The following is an 18739-nucleotide window of genomic DNA, read 5'->3' on the forward strand; positions in this document are numbered from 1 at the left end:
GAGATACCATCTCACACCAGTTAGAATGGCAATCATTAAAAAGTCAGGAAACAACAGATGCTGGAGAGGATGTGGAGAAATAGGAACACTTTTACACTATTGGTAGGAGTGTAAACTAGTTCAACCATTGTAGAAGACAGTGTGGTGACTCCTCAAGGATCTAGAACTAGAAATACCATTTGACCCGGCAATCCCATTACTGGATATATATCCAAAGGATTATAAATCATGCTACTATAAAGACACATGCACACATACGTTTATTGCGGCACTATTCACAATAGCAAAGATGTGCAACCAACCCAAATTTCCATCAATGACAGACTGCATTAAGAAAATGTGTTACATATACACCATGGAATACTATGCAGCAGCCATAAAAAAGGATGAGTTCATGTCCTTTGCAGGGACATGGAAGCTGGAAACCATCATTCTCGGCAAACTATCACAAGGACAAAAAACCAAACACTGCATGTTCTCACTCATAGGTGGGAACTGAACAATGAGAACACTTGGACACAGGGCGGGGAACGTCACACACCACACCCTGTTAGGGGTGGGAGGCTGGGGGAGAGATGGCATTAGGAGAAATACCTAATGTAAATGATGAGTTGGTGGGTGCAGCAAACCAACATGACACATGTATACCTATGTATCAAAACTGCATGTTGTGCACATGTACCCTAGAACTTAAAAGTATAATAAAAAAACAAATAAATAAAAAGCTATAACCTGATATGAACAGTTTACATACAATTAATTTGGCACAATTTAAAAACCAGTATCGTAGGTAGCATTAAAGATTTGAATTCAGAATGAGAAATATATTTATCCTTTATTCACTGACTTGAAAGACTGTACTTCTTTCACTTACTCTGTTCTCTTTTAATAGATGAAAACAAAAGGAAAAGAGAACTCGCTATGAGGACCTACGTTTTGGCTGTGACATCCACATACTGTCCTGGACGAAAGTGAGCAGCATAAAGAGGAGTGCCTTTAAGAAAAAAAAATGAAAAATCAATATGAAATTTGACAGCACAGAAACAACTTTATGCAACATAAACTATATCCAGGAAGGCTTCGAGCTATCTGATTTCAAAATGGTAAGAGATTCTCTTCTGCAATTAGAAACATCCAAACAATGAAATTATTCAACAAACGTGTCTTTTGACTGACTTCACAGAGACCAAAAGTGGTGCTGTTTGAAATGAGAGATCCCGATGACAACACAGTGTTCTTGCTGTCAAACACATAAATTTGATGATTCTTGGTTGTTTTAGTGAATAGTATATTAAATTAAGATATATTTCTTGTTTTCACATTGGGAAAACAAAAACAAGAATAACTAAAAATTGTTGGGGCTTCATTAAATATCTTGTACCCACTGGACAAACAGGAAACAATTACTTGAACCCAAGTCCCTCATATCGTGGGTATGTATGACATCTATATAAAGCCTCTACATATCATATTTTAGGTGAACTCCTCATTGTACCAATAAAATACAGTTCTCCAGTTCATGCTTAGATATTTAGAATAGCAAAAAATTGCCTTTATAGATACTCTTAATTTTATATAGAAATGTTTACAAAACCAGTTGTATGTAAATAAAGTCTTACTTTAAATGTACTTCAGAAATGTTATTTAAAAAGTTTTTAAATTTTGTGATGAATCAAAGCCCTTCATAATATTGTTTACATAAACCTGAAACTAACATTTATGAGAACTATTTGGCAATTAATTAGCAAACATTTACAGGGCACTTACAAATACGTGCAGCTAGAAATTCAAGAATGTAAGACACTGCCCCTGACAGCAAGACATTTATTAATCTTGGTGAAGAATAAACATTAACATCATCAAGTAAGATACACTTTTTTAAATGGCAGAAACCACTGTAGTAGAGAATGTGACTGAAAGTTGATTATAGTTATAGTTTATTTAATACAAGCAGCAAAGTGCTGTACGATTTCGGGGGGGACCTCCTTTAAGTTACAACCCAACCTGGATTTATATAGGCAGAGAAAAACGTTGAATGAAGAAAATAGAGATTTAATCATTCCACACTGTCTACATACTATCAAAACATCACACTGCACCCCATAAATGTATATAATTATGATGTCAATCAAAATAGTATTAATTTTTTAAAAAGAAATTAAAAGTGACCTTTATGAGGTTGAACTGCTGATTTTTGACCATTTGGATCCCAAAAAACAATTTTATATGATTTGAGCTACAGCAAAAGTTAATGTGGGCTTAATTTTATCTTTATTAGAGTTTAAGAAAGTCAGATGTGTTAATACCAAAGAGAATATTAAAAAGTGCTTCAGAACTGTCTATACAAGTATTTTAGAACTATCCCTTTATATTTAAAGTAGTTCCATTATAAACCATTCTAATACACAATGACCCAAGTACTTCTACTAATTTTTATATTTAATTCCATTTACCTTGCCTTAAAATTGCAAAATTTTAACTTCAAAGAATACTTTTAATTCTACCTTATATCAAGGCTGACCCCGTCACACCAATAAAAGCCTACTGCATCTGTATTTTACTTAAAGCAGTTTAGTTCAGACATTAAATACCAAATCTTAAAACAGCATTCTACTGTCTTCTTGTCAGAACTCAAGTTCAGAGATCAGGGAGCTTTTCTGAAGTTCAGACATCAAAATGTTGTATTTTGCTAACCATATGAGCCAATATAATCATATGCCAAATCTTTACTCTGACATTTCATGGATTAGGCAAAATATCTTGGAATTTTTAAGTAAGAATCTTTACATTGAGGTGCTATGGTCAGTCCCTTCCATTGTTGTATTTTCTCCAGTTCTTCTATCGAAGCAAGAGCCTGGCTATTTTTCATGAATGCCAGTCTATGACCAATGATCTTTGAATTTTAAAAGTTACTGTATTTCTTTGAGGTGGCTTTTTCAAATGTTAAACTCTCTCTATATTAAAAACAAAAGTGTTCCTCCCTCTCTCACGCAAAGCAAAGAGTTCTCTACAGGTTTTTCCACTTTAAAAAAAAAAAAAAGGCTTGTTTGTTCCTCGTGATTAAATCAGATACAGTTTTGTATTTAAAAGTAAGTGAGACTTTGCATTTTAGATGTAGCTTTATTGAAAGGGCTGACATTAAACAAATTGCATATTTGGGTATTTTTACCTCCCTCCTCTCCCCGACCTCAAATTACCTGGTTTAATTGCAGCATTATCTGTTATATTAAAGATTTTAACTGTCTGTTTTGGCGGCAATCCAAGTTCTCGGTAAAATTCCAATACGGGTGTAGCTTTCTAGACGAAAAACAGCACATATAAGTAATACATTGAATACTCAAAGTGGAACTGAATGCATAGAGATCTAAACCAAGTTATTAGCACCCCAGAAAATAAATCAAAGCATACCTTATTCCTTAATGAACAAAGGGCACCCAATTCCCCTTATTTAAGGGAGGTGAGATTTATAGCTATATTTTATCACATCTCTGTGAATAATCTCACTACTTAAGATTACAACCATGTACATAGTGTTCACATATAGTACACTGGGAAAGACCTCTGTTCTGCAGGAAAATAAAGAGTTGTGCTCATTTTTAAATTCTGACCAGAGACTGTCTGAATTAAGAACCCAAACCCCGAAAAATCAACTCTCTGCCTATTCTGCACTTATTCTGAACTTGAAGAAAACACAGTATGTTACATTTAAATGTTTTGACCACAAACTTCAGAATCTTAAATGTGGCCAGGTTATATCTACAGATACCTAAACATCTCTGGTTAAATCATTTTCACACTCTATAAGGAAACTAAGTCACATCCTTTTCTAAAATCCTCACCACTGTTTCCTCTTCCTCCCTTTGAGCTGATCAAATAAAAGAATCAAGAGAACTTCTCCATGCTCTTACCAAATCAAATTGTCTATACCAGTACTTGTATATTAACAGTAGTATCCTCCCACTCCACTCTAGGTTACCCATGAGATGCACATGGAGAGCTTCTAGAAAATGCCAATGGCAAGGGCCCTCTGCTTAGAGATTGTAACTTCACTGTCTAGTGCGGGGTCTAGGCATTGCTAATTTTCAAGCACCTCACGTGATTTCTATGTCAAATTGGGGCTGGAAATCATGCTGATAGATAAGCTGTCCATATTTTTATTAAAAGCAACAATTCCCACCCCTTCGTACCTATTCAATGGTTCCCTCCTGAAACTGTCCCCACTCTCTTATAAGAAATCTTCATTTTTCTCCCCGTTCTACTGGACCTTCCTATCACTATATATAACATGTCACAATAATTCACATATTAAAACAAACTTTTTCTTGACCACATATTCTTTAGCTAATTTTTCTGTTCCCCCTTACAGCAAAGCTCCTGGAAAGACTTGCCAAGTCTACTTTCTCTCCTCCCATTCTGTGAACCCAGTTTAATCAGGCGCTTTCAGCCCCTAGAACTCAATGGAAAGTGCTTGTCATTCACCAAGGATCTCCATACAGTCAACCACACTGGTTGATACTCATTTTACTGAATCTACCAGCAATGCTTAACACAGGTGACCACTCTCTCCACAAAAGACTTGCTTCCAGTTACTACTCCCTCGATTCTCATATATGTGAATGACTGCACATTTCTAACTTCAATTCCAAATTTTACTCTGAACTATAAATTCCTATGTCCAACTGCCAAGCCATTATCTCCACTTCAATGTCATATAGAAACTCAAGCTTAACGTGTCTAAAATTGAACTCCCTTAACCAAGCCTGCCCTTCCCTGGCCTTTGTCCAAATCTCAATAAAAAAGGTAACTCCCACAATGCTGCTGTTTAGGCCAAAAATCTTATAGTCACCCTTGATTCTTTTCTTCTTCCCATTTCATGTCCCATTCATCAGCAATTCCTCCAGACTATTTAAAAATACAGCCCACACCAACCACTTACCACCCCATCCCAACGTCAACCTCATCCACTATCTTCTGCCTGGATTATTTCAATAGCCTCCTAACTGGTCTCCAACCTTCCACACTCCTGACTCTCTAGTCTGTTTTCAATTCACAGGCTGGCATTATCATTTTAAAACTCAAGCCATATCATATATCTACAGTGGCTTCTACTTCTTGTAGAATCCAGTCCTAAATCCTTACCATGGTTTAAAAGGTTCTACACAATCTGACCTCATCTTTTACTCTCCTCCTGACTCAGCCTGCTTCAGAAAAAAATGCACTCCCTTATTGGCCCAAGAACACATTACACACTGGCCTCAAGACCTTTGCACATCCTATTGCCTCTGTCTACAATGCTTTTCTGTCATATTTTTGCATGACTGGCTCCCTTACTTATTCAGGTATCGATAAGAATATCAACTTACCCTGTCTAATTACTCAATCTGAAATAGCACCATTTTTTGTCACTTATCAACCCCTCAGCCTACTTTTATTTTATTAAAGTATATTATTTTCATTAATACCAGTTATTTAAGCATACCAGGAAGCTTTCGAGAAAAATCCTTTACATTTTTAGTATTATCCTTCAAAGCATTTATCTCCATGTGTCATGATACACATTTTTTACTGTTTCTATGTCTTCTATGATAGCAGTACCTAACCTTTTCGGTACCAGGGACTGGTTTCACGGAAGACCATTTTTCCACAGACCAGTGGAGGCAGCAGGAGGGACGGTTTCAGAATGAAAACTGTTCCACCTCAGATTATCAGGCATTAGAGTCTCATAAGGAGCTTGCAACCTAAATCCCTCACATGCACAACTCACAAGAGGTTTCGTGCTCCGTAAGAATCTAATGCTGCCACTGATCTGACTGACAGGAGGTAGAGCACAGGTGGTAACTAAGGCTCACTCTCCTGCCGTTTACCTCCTGCTGTGCAGTCCAGTTCCTAACAGGCCACAGAGCAGTCCACAGTCCGGGGGTTGGGGATCCCTGTTCTATATAAGGGCCTCCCCATTTCACCCCCAAACCTACCCAAATGTAAGCTTCCTGAAAGCGGAGACTTGCTTTAGTTGCTGCTATATCCCCAGCTCCTGGTAGATCCTGCTGTCTGCTCTCCACTCCTGCCTTCTGTCCTGCTATTGTAAACATCACTACAACCAGTGTCATTAAAAACAAAACCTATGGGCACCTTATTTTCTTATAATTCCTGGGTCTTCCTCCCAACCTTAATTCTTAAGACTCGATATAGATTGCTATAGGACTTGACAAAAAAGTTATGCCACTTTTTATTTCTTGATGTGAAGAGGGCCTCTTTCATCACAATATATAACATAGTACATCTATTTTCCTGCTGTTCCCTCTCCCTCAACTTTCTAACCATAAATGAAGACCCTGCAGGTCCCCAATGGCTATTGTACTCTATGTATGCTTACCAGTATCTGTCTGCATCACTCTCTTCAGCTGTGATCTCCCTACCCTAAATCTCTAAAGCTTCAAAGCTGAGGAAGAGCGAACAGCAGGTAGACGTATACGTGTTGGTTTTATTCTGGCGAAGACGCACCCTTCACACTGGGAAATATAAGTACATGTCTCCAGTACTAAATTCAGTTATATTTCCTATCCAGATCCCTCTCTGAGCAGCCTTACCAGAGCACATTGCTCCTTTGTCTATACCAACACTAGACACTGGAATATATTTCAATTATTGTCCATATCACCATACACTTATCTACTCATGTGTTGGTCAGCATGCTGACCTGTGAGCACAGGGATGGTAAACGCTGTTTTTTATTCATCTGTGTCTCTAACTTTACAGCTAAGCACAGTGGCAGGTTAGACAATAAAGAAGTGGGCTAAATGAACAATGAAAAGAAACAGAAGACAAAGGACAGGCATCCATCTGGGTATAAAGTTTGTCTAACTCCTCCCACTTTTCTACTCTTCTGCGGCATCAGTTCTTGGAACACAACGTTACTGTGTTTGTGGCCTCAATCTTCAGGTCTAGTTACTGTAAAAGTATAGGCCTGAAAGATACATCATGACTTGCTCTGAGGATGAACAAATCGGCAAGAAACTACTATAAAACCAAACCAATAGTAACTTATAATTTAAAAAACAAGAATAGCAGCAACTGAAAAACCCTAGTCAACTCAAGATGACACTGATAATAACAAAGTATCCTTCCCTGAAATTTCCATGAAGTGCCTGCATAGTCAGACTTGTTTGTAGAATATGTGAATACTCAGCAAACTTTAGTTACCTGTTCAGTTTAAAATGTAAACCGTTAGTACCCCTTTATAACTTACTCAGTTGCCTATAGCTGACATGAAATTGGGTGGCACTGGCTTGTAAGCACAGAAGTTTAATTTTTGGATCAGTCTACAACTTACCAGGAATCTCCCTGGGGCTCTCCAGTAGAGCCATACAACAAATGTTGAGAAGCTCTACTTTGATGTCCACTGAAGAGTGTTTTATACCTCATAGAGTTCTCTCAAGAAGCTATCCTTTCCTCCACAAGAGTGATACCACAAATTCATTCCAATCATTCTCTATTATTTTATTTCCTACATGCTGAAATTAACACTAACAACCAACACCACTATTATCAAGTACCCTGCTTTTCATCTTCAATCATACTCACTTCTGCAACAAGTACAAACACAAAATTTTCATTTAACAGTATGGCTCCCTGAAATTATTTTCCTGATGTATAAAATTCAGATTTATTAAATTTTAGAATCAAGTTTATTTTTGACATTCACATATTCCACATGATTTTAAAAGTGTATTATTTTGTTAATATCAGTTTTTTAAGCATACCTGGAAGTTTCTGAGGAAAATCATTTACTATTTTAGTAATACAAAACAGACAATATAAACATCTCAAACTAAGTAACTTTTTAGACTAAACCATAAATAGAATCAAGGTAAAACATACTTCTTGATTATCATCCAATTTCACTAATAAACACTTTTTTATTTTAAAATCAAAAATCAAAATATTATAAAATTAGGTCTCAGTCAGGAGGAAAATTAAATGCTCAAGTAGACTTAAAACCAGAAGCAGTGTGAAAGACTTTTTTTTTTTCAAACTTCTAAATAAGTAAATGATTTCAAAAGGCAATTTAAAAGACTGACAGTATTGTCACACTTGGATAATCCCATCTATGAGGTTGCATTCTTTTCCCCCACTTCAAAGTTCTCTGCAATTATCCTTCCCACAATGAAAATACCTCTCCTCCTAAGACGAATTGATTTAATCAATGTTGAAGGCCATTTAACTTCCTCATTCAAAAACACTATGTACCACATCAGTTTTTATTTATAATAAGGTACAAAATAAAAAGGCAACGTAGTCTAATTTCTTGGAGGCATAAATTCTTTACAGATGAAAACAGTTCTAACATTATTATAAATAAAAGTGATTTAATTAATTTCCAAATGTTTAGATGTATGAAATTCTATATTCATAGGTCTTCGTTTTTTAAAAAATCCTCTAAAATCAATCTATTTGCAATTTTTCTTGAGAGCTACAATATGAAGTCTGTATACCTTTAGTTTCAAAAATCTTTGTTTTCAAACAAAAATGCTGTATTTACAAATAATTCTAAAACTTCATTTTCACATTTCATTTGGAAGAAAGGTCAGTTTATAGACAAAGCTTTTTTCTTGATATTGTAATAAATGTCATCTGGACTTAGAAATTTTGTATCTTGAAGAAATTTTGTATCTTGAAGAAAGAAGCGCCTTTGCAGTACTTTCTATGCTAGAGAAGTGAAGTTTTCAAAGTTTATGTAAATTAAGTGGGTCAAAATCCAGAACATTAGAACATAACATCCAAATCACCCTGCTGTGCTATGTAACCACTGAAGAGAATAAAGCTATCGGAATAAGCTAAAGAGAAAAAAATGTGTGAACAGCCTTGACTATGAAATGCAGTACCTATCATTTCTGTAATATTTTTAATTATTAGTACTGTTACAGTTAATACTATTAGTATTACTTTCATAAAATTTTGATTATAACACATCTTCATCACTAAGTAAAATAGAATAAACTGAGCTCCCATGTACTTTTTTCCTCCAAACTTTTTTTTTCTTGAGAAGTAAAATATTCTGAGAACCAATGTGAGACTTTCAGAACTGGAAGAGAATTTAGAGACCATCAAGTACTATTCCTTGTTTTTATGGGTAAGAAAACAGATGTTCAAAAGGTGAGTAAGGGGAACCTAAAGGTAGAAATCAGGATTAGAACTCAACTCTTCTGATCCCACATCACTTACTCTCTCGCCACCTCATATTTCAGGGGAAACAATCTTCACAGACCTGCTGGGGCAGAAGGGATTACCCTAACATGCTTGATTCACAAATATCAAGGCCATGAAGTCATCAATTTACAAAACTCGTAATGAAAATGAAGATGATGATGCTAGTCATTACAAAAACCCAGAAGTACAATCAAGTAGAAAACAGTGGCATCTATCAAACCAAAGATTTACTCATATGAAGGCTGGTACATATTAATACATTTTTAAAAAGTCAAACACTTGATTTTTTAAAAAAGTTCCCATAAATACCTCATTGTACGCTATAATTACTATGGAGTTATTTGAAGCCCGAATCTGTTAGTCAATAAATTGTTAAGAATAGCAGGAGAGATATTATTACAAAGTTGTAAAGAAAAATAAATGGTCTATGCTACCATAATACTCAAAAATAGCTAATTTCTCTAACACGAAAAAAAATAAACCATGTCACAGATTTCAATGATATCCACCACCACTTATTGACTAATCAGTATTTCTCACCATTTATAGAACTATGATTTTGTGAACATCTCAAACATCTCTTTCCTCCAAAGCTTCCCTTTCCTTGTTCCTATCCCAGAGTATGTCATCAGCACTGACCTAGCTGTGTCCTCCCACCCAGTCCTTTCCAATTCCTGCCCCTTCCAATCTCAATGCAACTGCCTTGCTTCTAAGGGCTCTTATCAACTCTCCCCTGATCTCTTAAAACAATCTCCTAAAGTCTTTCCTCCTGCTAGATTTTTAAAATCTTAGATAACTAATTTAACAATTTGAACAAGTTACCTAAAGAATTCAGAAAGCACCTCAAAGTCCATAAGATGAAGTCTAAACCTCACACTACCTTGATAGCTGCAGCTTCACCACCCTCCCGACACTGGCCTGGCCTGCACACTAAAATGCAGCCACATTACACTTCTCTTCCCAAGAACACATGCTCTTCCATGTTGTCTCTGCATCTGCAGAGGCCATTCTTTCTGGAATGCCTCTAACACCTATTTTCCTTTCTATTCTCCTCCTTGTGAAACCTCCTGGGATTTTCCCTGGCAGAATTGGCTGTCTCTGGTTCTGTGCTCCTTGGATTTATAATATTGTACTGAGATGGCTGGTTTATTTGTATAACTTCCTCACTAGCTTATGCGCTCCCAGGGGGTAGATATCAAGACACACTTAAATAAGGCTCTGGAGTCTGCCACTCTACCTCTTACCAGTGGGTGACTTTGAATGAGTTAGTTAACTGCGTTAGCCTCAGAGGCTAAAAAGTTTACATAAAGTAACAAATGAAAAAGGCGTAATGCTTATGCATGTGGCATGTAATAAATGTTCAATAAAAGTTAACTATGATAAGAAAATAGAGTAGTTAGTAGGCACACAATAAACAACTGATAGTTTTGAGAGTCAGAGATTATAGGTTGTATCCTAACTTCTGCCTTGTTCATTTCATAAACAATTTACAATGGAAAAAAAGTTTGTCTTAGAGATAAGTAATATGTTCTAGCAAACCTAAACATGTTTAGTGAAAGCCATCACCATTTTGAGAAAGGTTTTCTGGTTTTAGTTATTCAATACAGATACTCACTAGGCAGTTTTCCAAACTACAAACTCAGTACTCTACTTAAAACAAAAAAATGTTTTATTAAAAAAATGTGATTTGGGTTCTTATATAGCTTTCTCCTAAACACTGAAAGCTCCTTCTAGAATACACAAAATTAATTTCCACGTGCTCCTGGTGTCAAGTGTTAAGACAACTTTCCATAGGAAGAAAGTGAAATGAAACATAAAACAATAACAAAATAACGAAATCTACTGAGTGTCTGTTATATTCCAGGCACATTTGAAAAACCTAATTTAATCCATGTGATAAACCTATTAGGTAAGTAGTATTTTTATTCCCATTGTACAGATACACAAACACTACAGCTTACAGAGGTAAAAGTACTTGTTCCAGATACAGGGGGAGGTATTAGAACAAACTCAAGAGTCTCCAAGACTCCTGGGCAAAATGGTTGTACCAGACTGCCTCCCCCAAATACACAACTTTCCTCACAAACAAATGCAAGTTTGTGGCTGTGGAACAATCTCAAAACACAAACTCATCCAGATTTGAAACTGATGAAAAATGCAGTATTCTAGCTATGAAAATACATCCTTACACGAAAACGTGATACAGTTTTTCCTCCTACAGACAGGGCTGCCGTTTTTCCATTATGGTTTTCCTTTGAAGTATACTTTAGGACATGGCAGTCTTGTACCTAAATAAACAAACATAAAAAAACTAAGCATGTGCCAATACATATTTTAACATTGCAAACCAGCCACATTGAGACCTTAGGACAAACAGGAATTCCCTACAGTTACTTACCTCATCTTTCCTCTAACACCAACCACAATCTTAAAAACATAAAATTTTTTAAAAAAAATGATTAAATACACACTTTGGTAGGCCGAGGCAGGCGGATTACGAGGTCAGGAGATCGAGACCATCCTGGCTAACACGGTGAAACCCCATCTCTACTAAAAATACAAAAAATTAGCCAGGCGTGGTGGGGGGCGCCTGTAGTCCCAGCAACTTGGGAGGCTAAAGTAGGAGAATGGCGAGAAGCTGGGAGGCGGAGCTTGCAGTAAGCCAAGATTGCACCACTGCACTCCAGCCTGGGCAACAGAGCGAGACTCCATCTCAAAAAAATAAAAAATAAAATGAGTTTAAACAAAATATACATGCAACCATTACCCAGCTCAAAAGTAGAATCCCAAAAGCCCGTGTGTGTCTCTTCCCAGTCACCTCCTCATCTTTTTACCCTAGAGCAGGAGTACTCGAAAGTATGGTCACCAGCCAAGCAGTGTCAGGATCCCCTGGGAACTTAATACAGATGCAGATTCTCAGGCCTCAATCCAGACCTACTGAATCAGAATCTTTGTGTTTTATAAGACCTCTAAGTGATTCTGAGGTTCACTAAAGTTTGAGAAGCACTGCCCTAGAAATAACTGTTGACATTTATGGTAGCCATTTACTTTTCATTGTAATTACTATTTTGGAAAGTATTGCTTAATAATGTATTTAGATTTGCCTGCTTTAAACTTTATATAAATGGAATCAGATTTTAGGTACTCTTTCATGTCTTACTTCACTTATTTGTAAAGTTCATCTATATTGTGTGTAGCTCTATTCTGTTCACTTTCATTGCTGTACAACATTTCATTATGTGAAAATAACATGATTTGTTTACCTGTTCTACTGTGGACAGATACTTGGGTTATTTCTAGTTTGCTGGGATTAAGTGTGATGATGCTGCTCAAGTTTTCTAGTAATACTTGGAAGCGGAATTGCTAGACTACAAGACTTACCCGTCTTAATTTTGCCACATAATGCTAAAGTGTTTTCCAAAATGGTTTTGTACCAATTTACAATCCCACCAGCCATTCCTGAAAGTCCCCTGCCCCCACCAGTTTCCTCAGAGTTCACAAAACTACTGTCTTATACTTGGTCATTCAGAGCCAATAATAATGAGAAAAGGATCTACAGACTCTTTGTGCCTTATTAGCACTCTAAGCACTTTACATCACCTGTATCATTACTTGCCTAAGACTAAGCCCCAAGGATCAACTGAGTTGTTCAAAGTGATTTGGGGAGTGATGATCACTTACCAGTATCTTTCTATAATAATAATAACAACAACAATAATAATAATGATAAAGACAATAGTAGCTTATAGTGGACACACGACATTGTTTCAAGTGCCTGACATTTATCATCTTGTGCAATCTACACAATAACCCTTTGAGGTAGGTCACAATTATTTCTTTTACAGAATAGATTATCTTTTACAGATGTGGCACAGTGCTCCAAGGAACACACTAGTAAGTGGCAGAATCAGGACTGCAACTCAGGTATTCTGGTCTCAGGACCCACATTCTTACCCATTAGACTACAGCTTATCTTAGTGAACAAAATGCAGCCTCACCAGACAAGAGTATTATATTCTGTTAGCAAAAAGATCAAAACTGTAATTTGGAGTTGAAAGAATTCCATAAAAGAAAACAAAATGGGACTGAGATGTTTTTCCAATTATAAAGTAAACAAGGGGATCTGTAAAAGGATAGGTTATACTTAAAAAAAGAAATTCATTGTTCCGGTTATCCAAATACCAGTATCAGAAGGCCATTGCTCAGGCAAGGGTGAGGGCATTCCTGAAACCACCATAAGTTCTTTAATACTATTTATGTTCAACATTACCCCTTTCTTCACCATACAGTTCCATGTTTCAGGATACAAATAGTTCTTGTTAAGGTTTGCACAAACAGATCTTGAAACACATAGATATCTCTTACACCTTCTGTTTCTTTCTTACCTGAAGTAATGTGACCACGTGCTTTTCACCATCCTTGGTCCATAAAGGCATCATGCCCAGTTTCAAGGCAATAAGGCCAACTCTAAAGGAACCTGGCAATTAAAACCAAAGCAATGTGAATTAAAGCTTTTGCAACGCTCGCCAACATGATGAAATCGTTTTTCCTAAAGTCAGGTTTCAGTATGAGGAGCAGGCACAAAAGAAATATGCCAATATATTCAGAGTAAAATAGGACTGTTCTTTACAGACCTAAGTGCCTTCAACCATGCCTGGCATGACATATTGGTGCTCAATAAATATTTGTAAAATGAACAAACATAAATACATGAAATAAAGAAAATACAAAAGTTAGATATATTCTGGTTTTAAAATAATGGCATTCATACAGGGCATGATAAATCCATCATTTTGCTTTCCTAGTATCAATTCTTACCCAACTTTATTCATTAGAAAACATCTATTACTCAGACTCTGAGAAGATAGCTGAGGCTATAGAGATGTCAAAACTGGTCATATATTGCTAAAATATGTGCGTCTACAACAAGACACTTAGATTCTTTGCATAAACTGGTAAAGTTGCCTCATTAAGAAGTTCTGATAACCAATTCAACACAACTGTCACAATAAACCCTAACCAGGGACCACACACTTAATAGAAAAGGCCTTATTCCTCTTGGTCTGGCCACACATGGGTTTAGCATCTTTCTAGACACCAAGAGCTGATTCAGGGGTTATGCTTTCCAAATCTACAGTGCTACAACATCCCAACTGAACATCCATGCAACACATTACAATTTACATCACACTCTTCCAGCCTTTCTTTCCTGACTTATATTCTTTTTAGCTGAAGTAAACAAGAGAATGTATGCAGAATGATTCTCCCTTCACCTATAAAACAGCTTCTCAAGGAGGTCTTTATTATCATCAGGCATTCACTGAAACTAGACTAGGAGGTTGGAAATAAACTTGCAAAACAAACCACAATAAAACAGACAGACACAGCACAGGAAAAATAAATTAAAGAAATGATAAATTTATCAAGCAGTCACTATGATTTTAAATGTGTCCAGCCACACAGTAATTAGGAAAAGAGAGCTCATCAAATACAAAATAATCACCTGGTTCCCAAGGATGTATAGGCCATGGTTCATCTTTCAGAGGACATAGTTTACTTGCTAATTGGACTTTATCTTCATCAGAGACCAACTGCTTAATGAATGGGACATTTTCTTCAGAAAGATGCTCATCCCACCACGTACCACTCTTTCCATGAATACTTCTAACAAAAAGCCAGATGTGTGTTCTATAAAAAGAAAAAATAAAACCAAACCACAATTTTAAAACTTCCTCCATTTAATATAGAAAAGGGAAGTCACAAATTGGAAAGTGCAGTCAGGGCCTTAGGAAAGGGCTTAGATTCTGTATACTTTTTTTTCATGTCTCTAACCTTTTCTTCATCCCCACATTCCTTCGGATAAGGCTCACATTTAAACTGTTTGTCGTTACCCTGGAGAAAAAAAATTCATTTTCTCCTCGCAGATAAACAGATTCCCAAAAAAACAGTCCTACCTAGACAAGAGAAGCCACTAACCCATTTGGACATGTACCTTAATAGTTATACATTCAGTGGAGGTGGCAGAAGGTGGCATGCTGATGTTTGTCTAATAAGCTCACCTCCTCCCTGCAATGACATGGCCTAGGTTCAGAGAAGTAAAGAAACTGGGTGTGCAAAGTTAAAAGATCCACAAAAGGCATGATCTCTGAACAGGTGAACGTACCAAGAAAGACCTTAGTGGGTGGAGGTCAGGAAGAAGGGGTGTAATTCTTGCATGGAGGGTCAGAGCAGAAGTAAAGCTTTCTGCAGTCTACTCTCCTTTTGTAGTCAGGTAAATTCAGGTTAGATTCCCAATTTTCTACTTATTAGTTGAGTGACTTTGGGCAAATTAACTCACCTCTCTAACCTTCAGTTTTAACTGTAATCTTTATGATAGTAGTTTGCTCCCGTGAGGCTACATAAGGCACCTCATACACTTAGCAGAGCGCTCAGTACCTGGCAAACGCTCACTAATTGTAAGATATCATTGCTGTTAACAGCGTTCGCTGCTAGGGGCTGGCTCATAAGCGTTTTTTAAAAACCACCACTTTAATCCCCTTACAACGTGCTTCCTTAGGTTAACGGCCCTTATTCGTCTGTGTCCCACGTCTGAACAGAACCCCTTCCTCCTGCACCCACGGGAGGCCCAACTGCACCAGGCCATTCCACTGCTCCAGGACGCGGCTGTGCAGGCAGGACACCCTCACACCTTCCTACCTGTTCCCCGGGCCAAAGGCAGCACCCAGGCCGTCCCCGACTCGACCCAGCACCTGGGCGCCGACCTGGGTCAGCAGCCTCCAACCCGGCATGGATTAGCCCGGGAAGACTCGACTCACGACTTCCGGGCGCCCCGCCGCTCTGCTTTCAGAGCGTCCCCACGCCACCGCCACGCGGACGCAGCAGCCGTGGGGAAGTCGTCGCAAGGGTCACCGGAATGGTCTACGGCCGTTGCCCTCCGCGACGGAAAGAAAGCCGCCGGACCCACTTCCGGTGCGTTTTACAATGAACTCCGGGCACTGCAATCGCTCTCCGGAAACTATAGTTCCGCTTCCACCGTTGTCCTGCTTTGGATCTGAGTTGGAGTAGGTACGAGTGGGCGGGGACTGAATCGCCTCTCCAGGGGTAAAATAAAGGGGATGTTCAGAGTTTAAACTTTAGAATAATAAGGACAGACTTCCTGAGGACGCTAAGAAAAATGAAAACACTTGTACATAGTGCCCGTTGTGGGACAACTCATTATGCTAAGCAGCGCTTGATAATCTTATATTTGTTAATCATAAAAAACGGTCCTGAAAGGAAGTAGTTATTTTTGTATTATAAATGAGGAAACTGACTCAGAATTTAAGGGCTGGTCCAAAACAACACATCTGGCAGAGGAGCAGAGTTGGCACTGAAACAGGGTTGGCATGTGTTAGCAATAGACTACAGCCATAGAAATGATATATGACTTCCAGAGCTGGATCATAAAACATATTGTTACTTCAGTTTTTGTCTCTTGGATTGCTCCCTATGGAGAAAGCTAGCCGTCATTTCCTGTATACACTCAAACAGCTCTGCAGTGAGGAACATATAAAGAGGAACCAACTAGCCAGTCATGACTGAGCCACCTAGGAAGTGGATCCACCAGCCCTAGGCTGCAACTCGTGAAGACATTAAGCCTGAATCACCCAGCCAGGCAACTCAAGAATTCCTGACCAGGAGAAATTGCCAGAGAAAATAAATGTTTTTTGGAGTCATTAAGCTTTAGGGTAATTTGTGATGCAGCAATAGATAGCTAATGCACCTTCTCTACAAACAATCCCCTGTCCTGGGTTCCAGATACAGCCTAATCACCATCTATGTGACTAGGACATTTATTCTTCTACTAATTCCCTTATTTGTCAGATTACTGTTTGTAGAAATTTGGAAATAAGCACTTTAAAGTGTAGCTATTTCAACCTTCTCTTTTTAGTAGAGATCTGGCTATCCTGGCTTAACAGGTCCAGACAATGGTCAATTTCTGGCCACTACTTGGACTTTAGTGGGCTAAAAAATCTTTACTTTGCTTTGCTTGTCCATTCATTCCACTCATTGCTGTTGCAGTTACCTAAGACACTTTTCAATACTATTTTGAACCTTGAAGGAAAAACTACATCTCTTCATTCTAGCCATGCTGCCTGGCCTCCCAGATACTTAAGGATGGCTCTTCATTGAACAAACATGTTTTCAGGTGTGCTACATGCAAGAAGTTGAGAATAAGAAGACTTCTATGCTACTGCCAATAACGAACATTTCTTATCCATGTAATGTGCTAGAGTATGTGCTCAGCATTGTGGAAGCCCATCAACCAACACTACTAGGAGAAAACAAGAACTCATACAAAGTTGAGTTTAATTAGCTTGATGCAGCAAAAGACAGCATATGTCTGAGGATGTTTCCAAAAGAGTGACCTGCGAGGGGCTTGAAATGAAATTTGGACTTAAGGCTGAGTGATTTTAAGGTGGCATCAGAGAAGCAGGAGCTTGTTTTGGAATGGATGCTGTCACGAAGAAAGGACAGTTCAGAATTGGGTATCTTGATAATCTTTGTTCTAGAGACAGGAAGAACAGAGAGGAAGTGGGCATAATGTTTGTAAGAAAGCAGCAATCACTCAGAATAAGGAACTGTTAGTCATTTTGCAGCAGTGGTGTGATACACAGTATGGTCTATTAGAAATTTTGTAATGATGGGCTGGGCATGGTGGCTCACACCTGTAATCCCAGCACTTTGGGAGGCCGAGGCAGGTGGATCACAAGGTCAGGAGATCGAGACCATCCTGGCTAACACAGTGAAACCCCATCTCTACTGGAAAAAAACAAAACAAAACAAAACTAGCTGGGCATGGTGGCGAGCACCTGTAGTCCCAGCTACTCGGGAGGCTGAGGCAGGAGAATGGTGTGAACCCAGGAGGCGGAGTTTGCAGTGAGCTGAGATTGCACCACTGCACTCCAGCCTGGGTGACAGAGCAAGACTCCATCTCAAAAAAAAAAAAAGAAAGAAATATTGTATTGATGTTCTGCTATAAATACTGCAGTCCGGTTACTAACAGTATTCAATTTTACTCTCTCAGTATATTTTCTCACTTAAATGTTATAACAATCCACTGTGACAATAGTATAATTATCTGGATTTTACAGTTAAGAAAATAGGCATACAGAGATTACATAACTTAAATAAAATCACCCAGCTATTAACTGGTAGAGCCAAAGACTGTGACCATAGATAGAGCTTATGCTTTTAGAAATTTTGTTTCTTTGGCTCTCTATGACAAACATGTCACTACCCTTGCCTTGGAATTTCTTTAAGGCTAAAGAGGAAAATCAGTAAGTAAACATATCACACGCAGTGGTCAGTGAGGATTGAAGAGGTAGCCATTTGGTCTAACCTTTTCCCATAGTACTAAATATCTCCTAGTCCATAAGGAGGACCTTGACAGCAGGCACCACTGCTGAACTGAATCAAGGTAAAACATGGTTTGTCTGCTGTCGTGAAAAATGTGTCTCCTGATTGCCAGCCAGGGCTGAGCGGTGTCATA

At 37.9% G+C, this 18739-nt stretch overlaps 1 protein-coding gene across 1 annotated transcript in view; it reads right to left on the reverse strand.

The window, feature by feature from the left end:
* The window catches only part of MRPL3 (mitochondrial ribosomal protein L3), a 41638-nt gene extending 25448 nt beyond the window's left edge, over window positions 1-16190 (reverse strand). Inside the window, exons 1-6 of the mRNA XM_011977977.1 lie at window positions 15904-16190; window positions 14711-14895; window positions 13593-13684; window positions 11397-11495; window positions 3198-3297; window positions 934-994 (exon numbers count right to left, since the gene is read on the reverse strand). Coding sequence (XP_011833367.1) covers window positions 934-994; window positions 3198-3297; window positions 11397-11495; window positions 13593-13684; window positions 14711-14895; window positions 15904-15995 — 629 coding nt within the window. The 5' untranslated portion in view covers window positions 15996-16190. The remainder of the gene's footprint in view (window positions 1-933; window positions 995-3197; window positions 3298-11396; window positions 11496-13592; window positions 13685-14710; window positions 14896-15903) is intronic.
* Between the last annotated feature and the right edge of the window lie 2549 nt (window positions 16191-18739).

The sequence above is a fragment of the Mandrillus leucophaeus genome, unplaced genomic scaffold, assembly GCF_000951045.1.
Source record: "Mandrillus leucophaeus isolate KB7577 unplaced genomic scaffold, Mleu.le_1.0 Scaffold186, whole genome shotgun sequence".
Lineage (NCBI taxonomy): Eukaryota > Metazoa > Chordata > Mammalia > Primates > Cercopithecidae > Mandrillus > Mandrillus leucophaeus.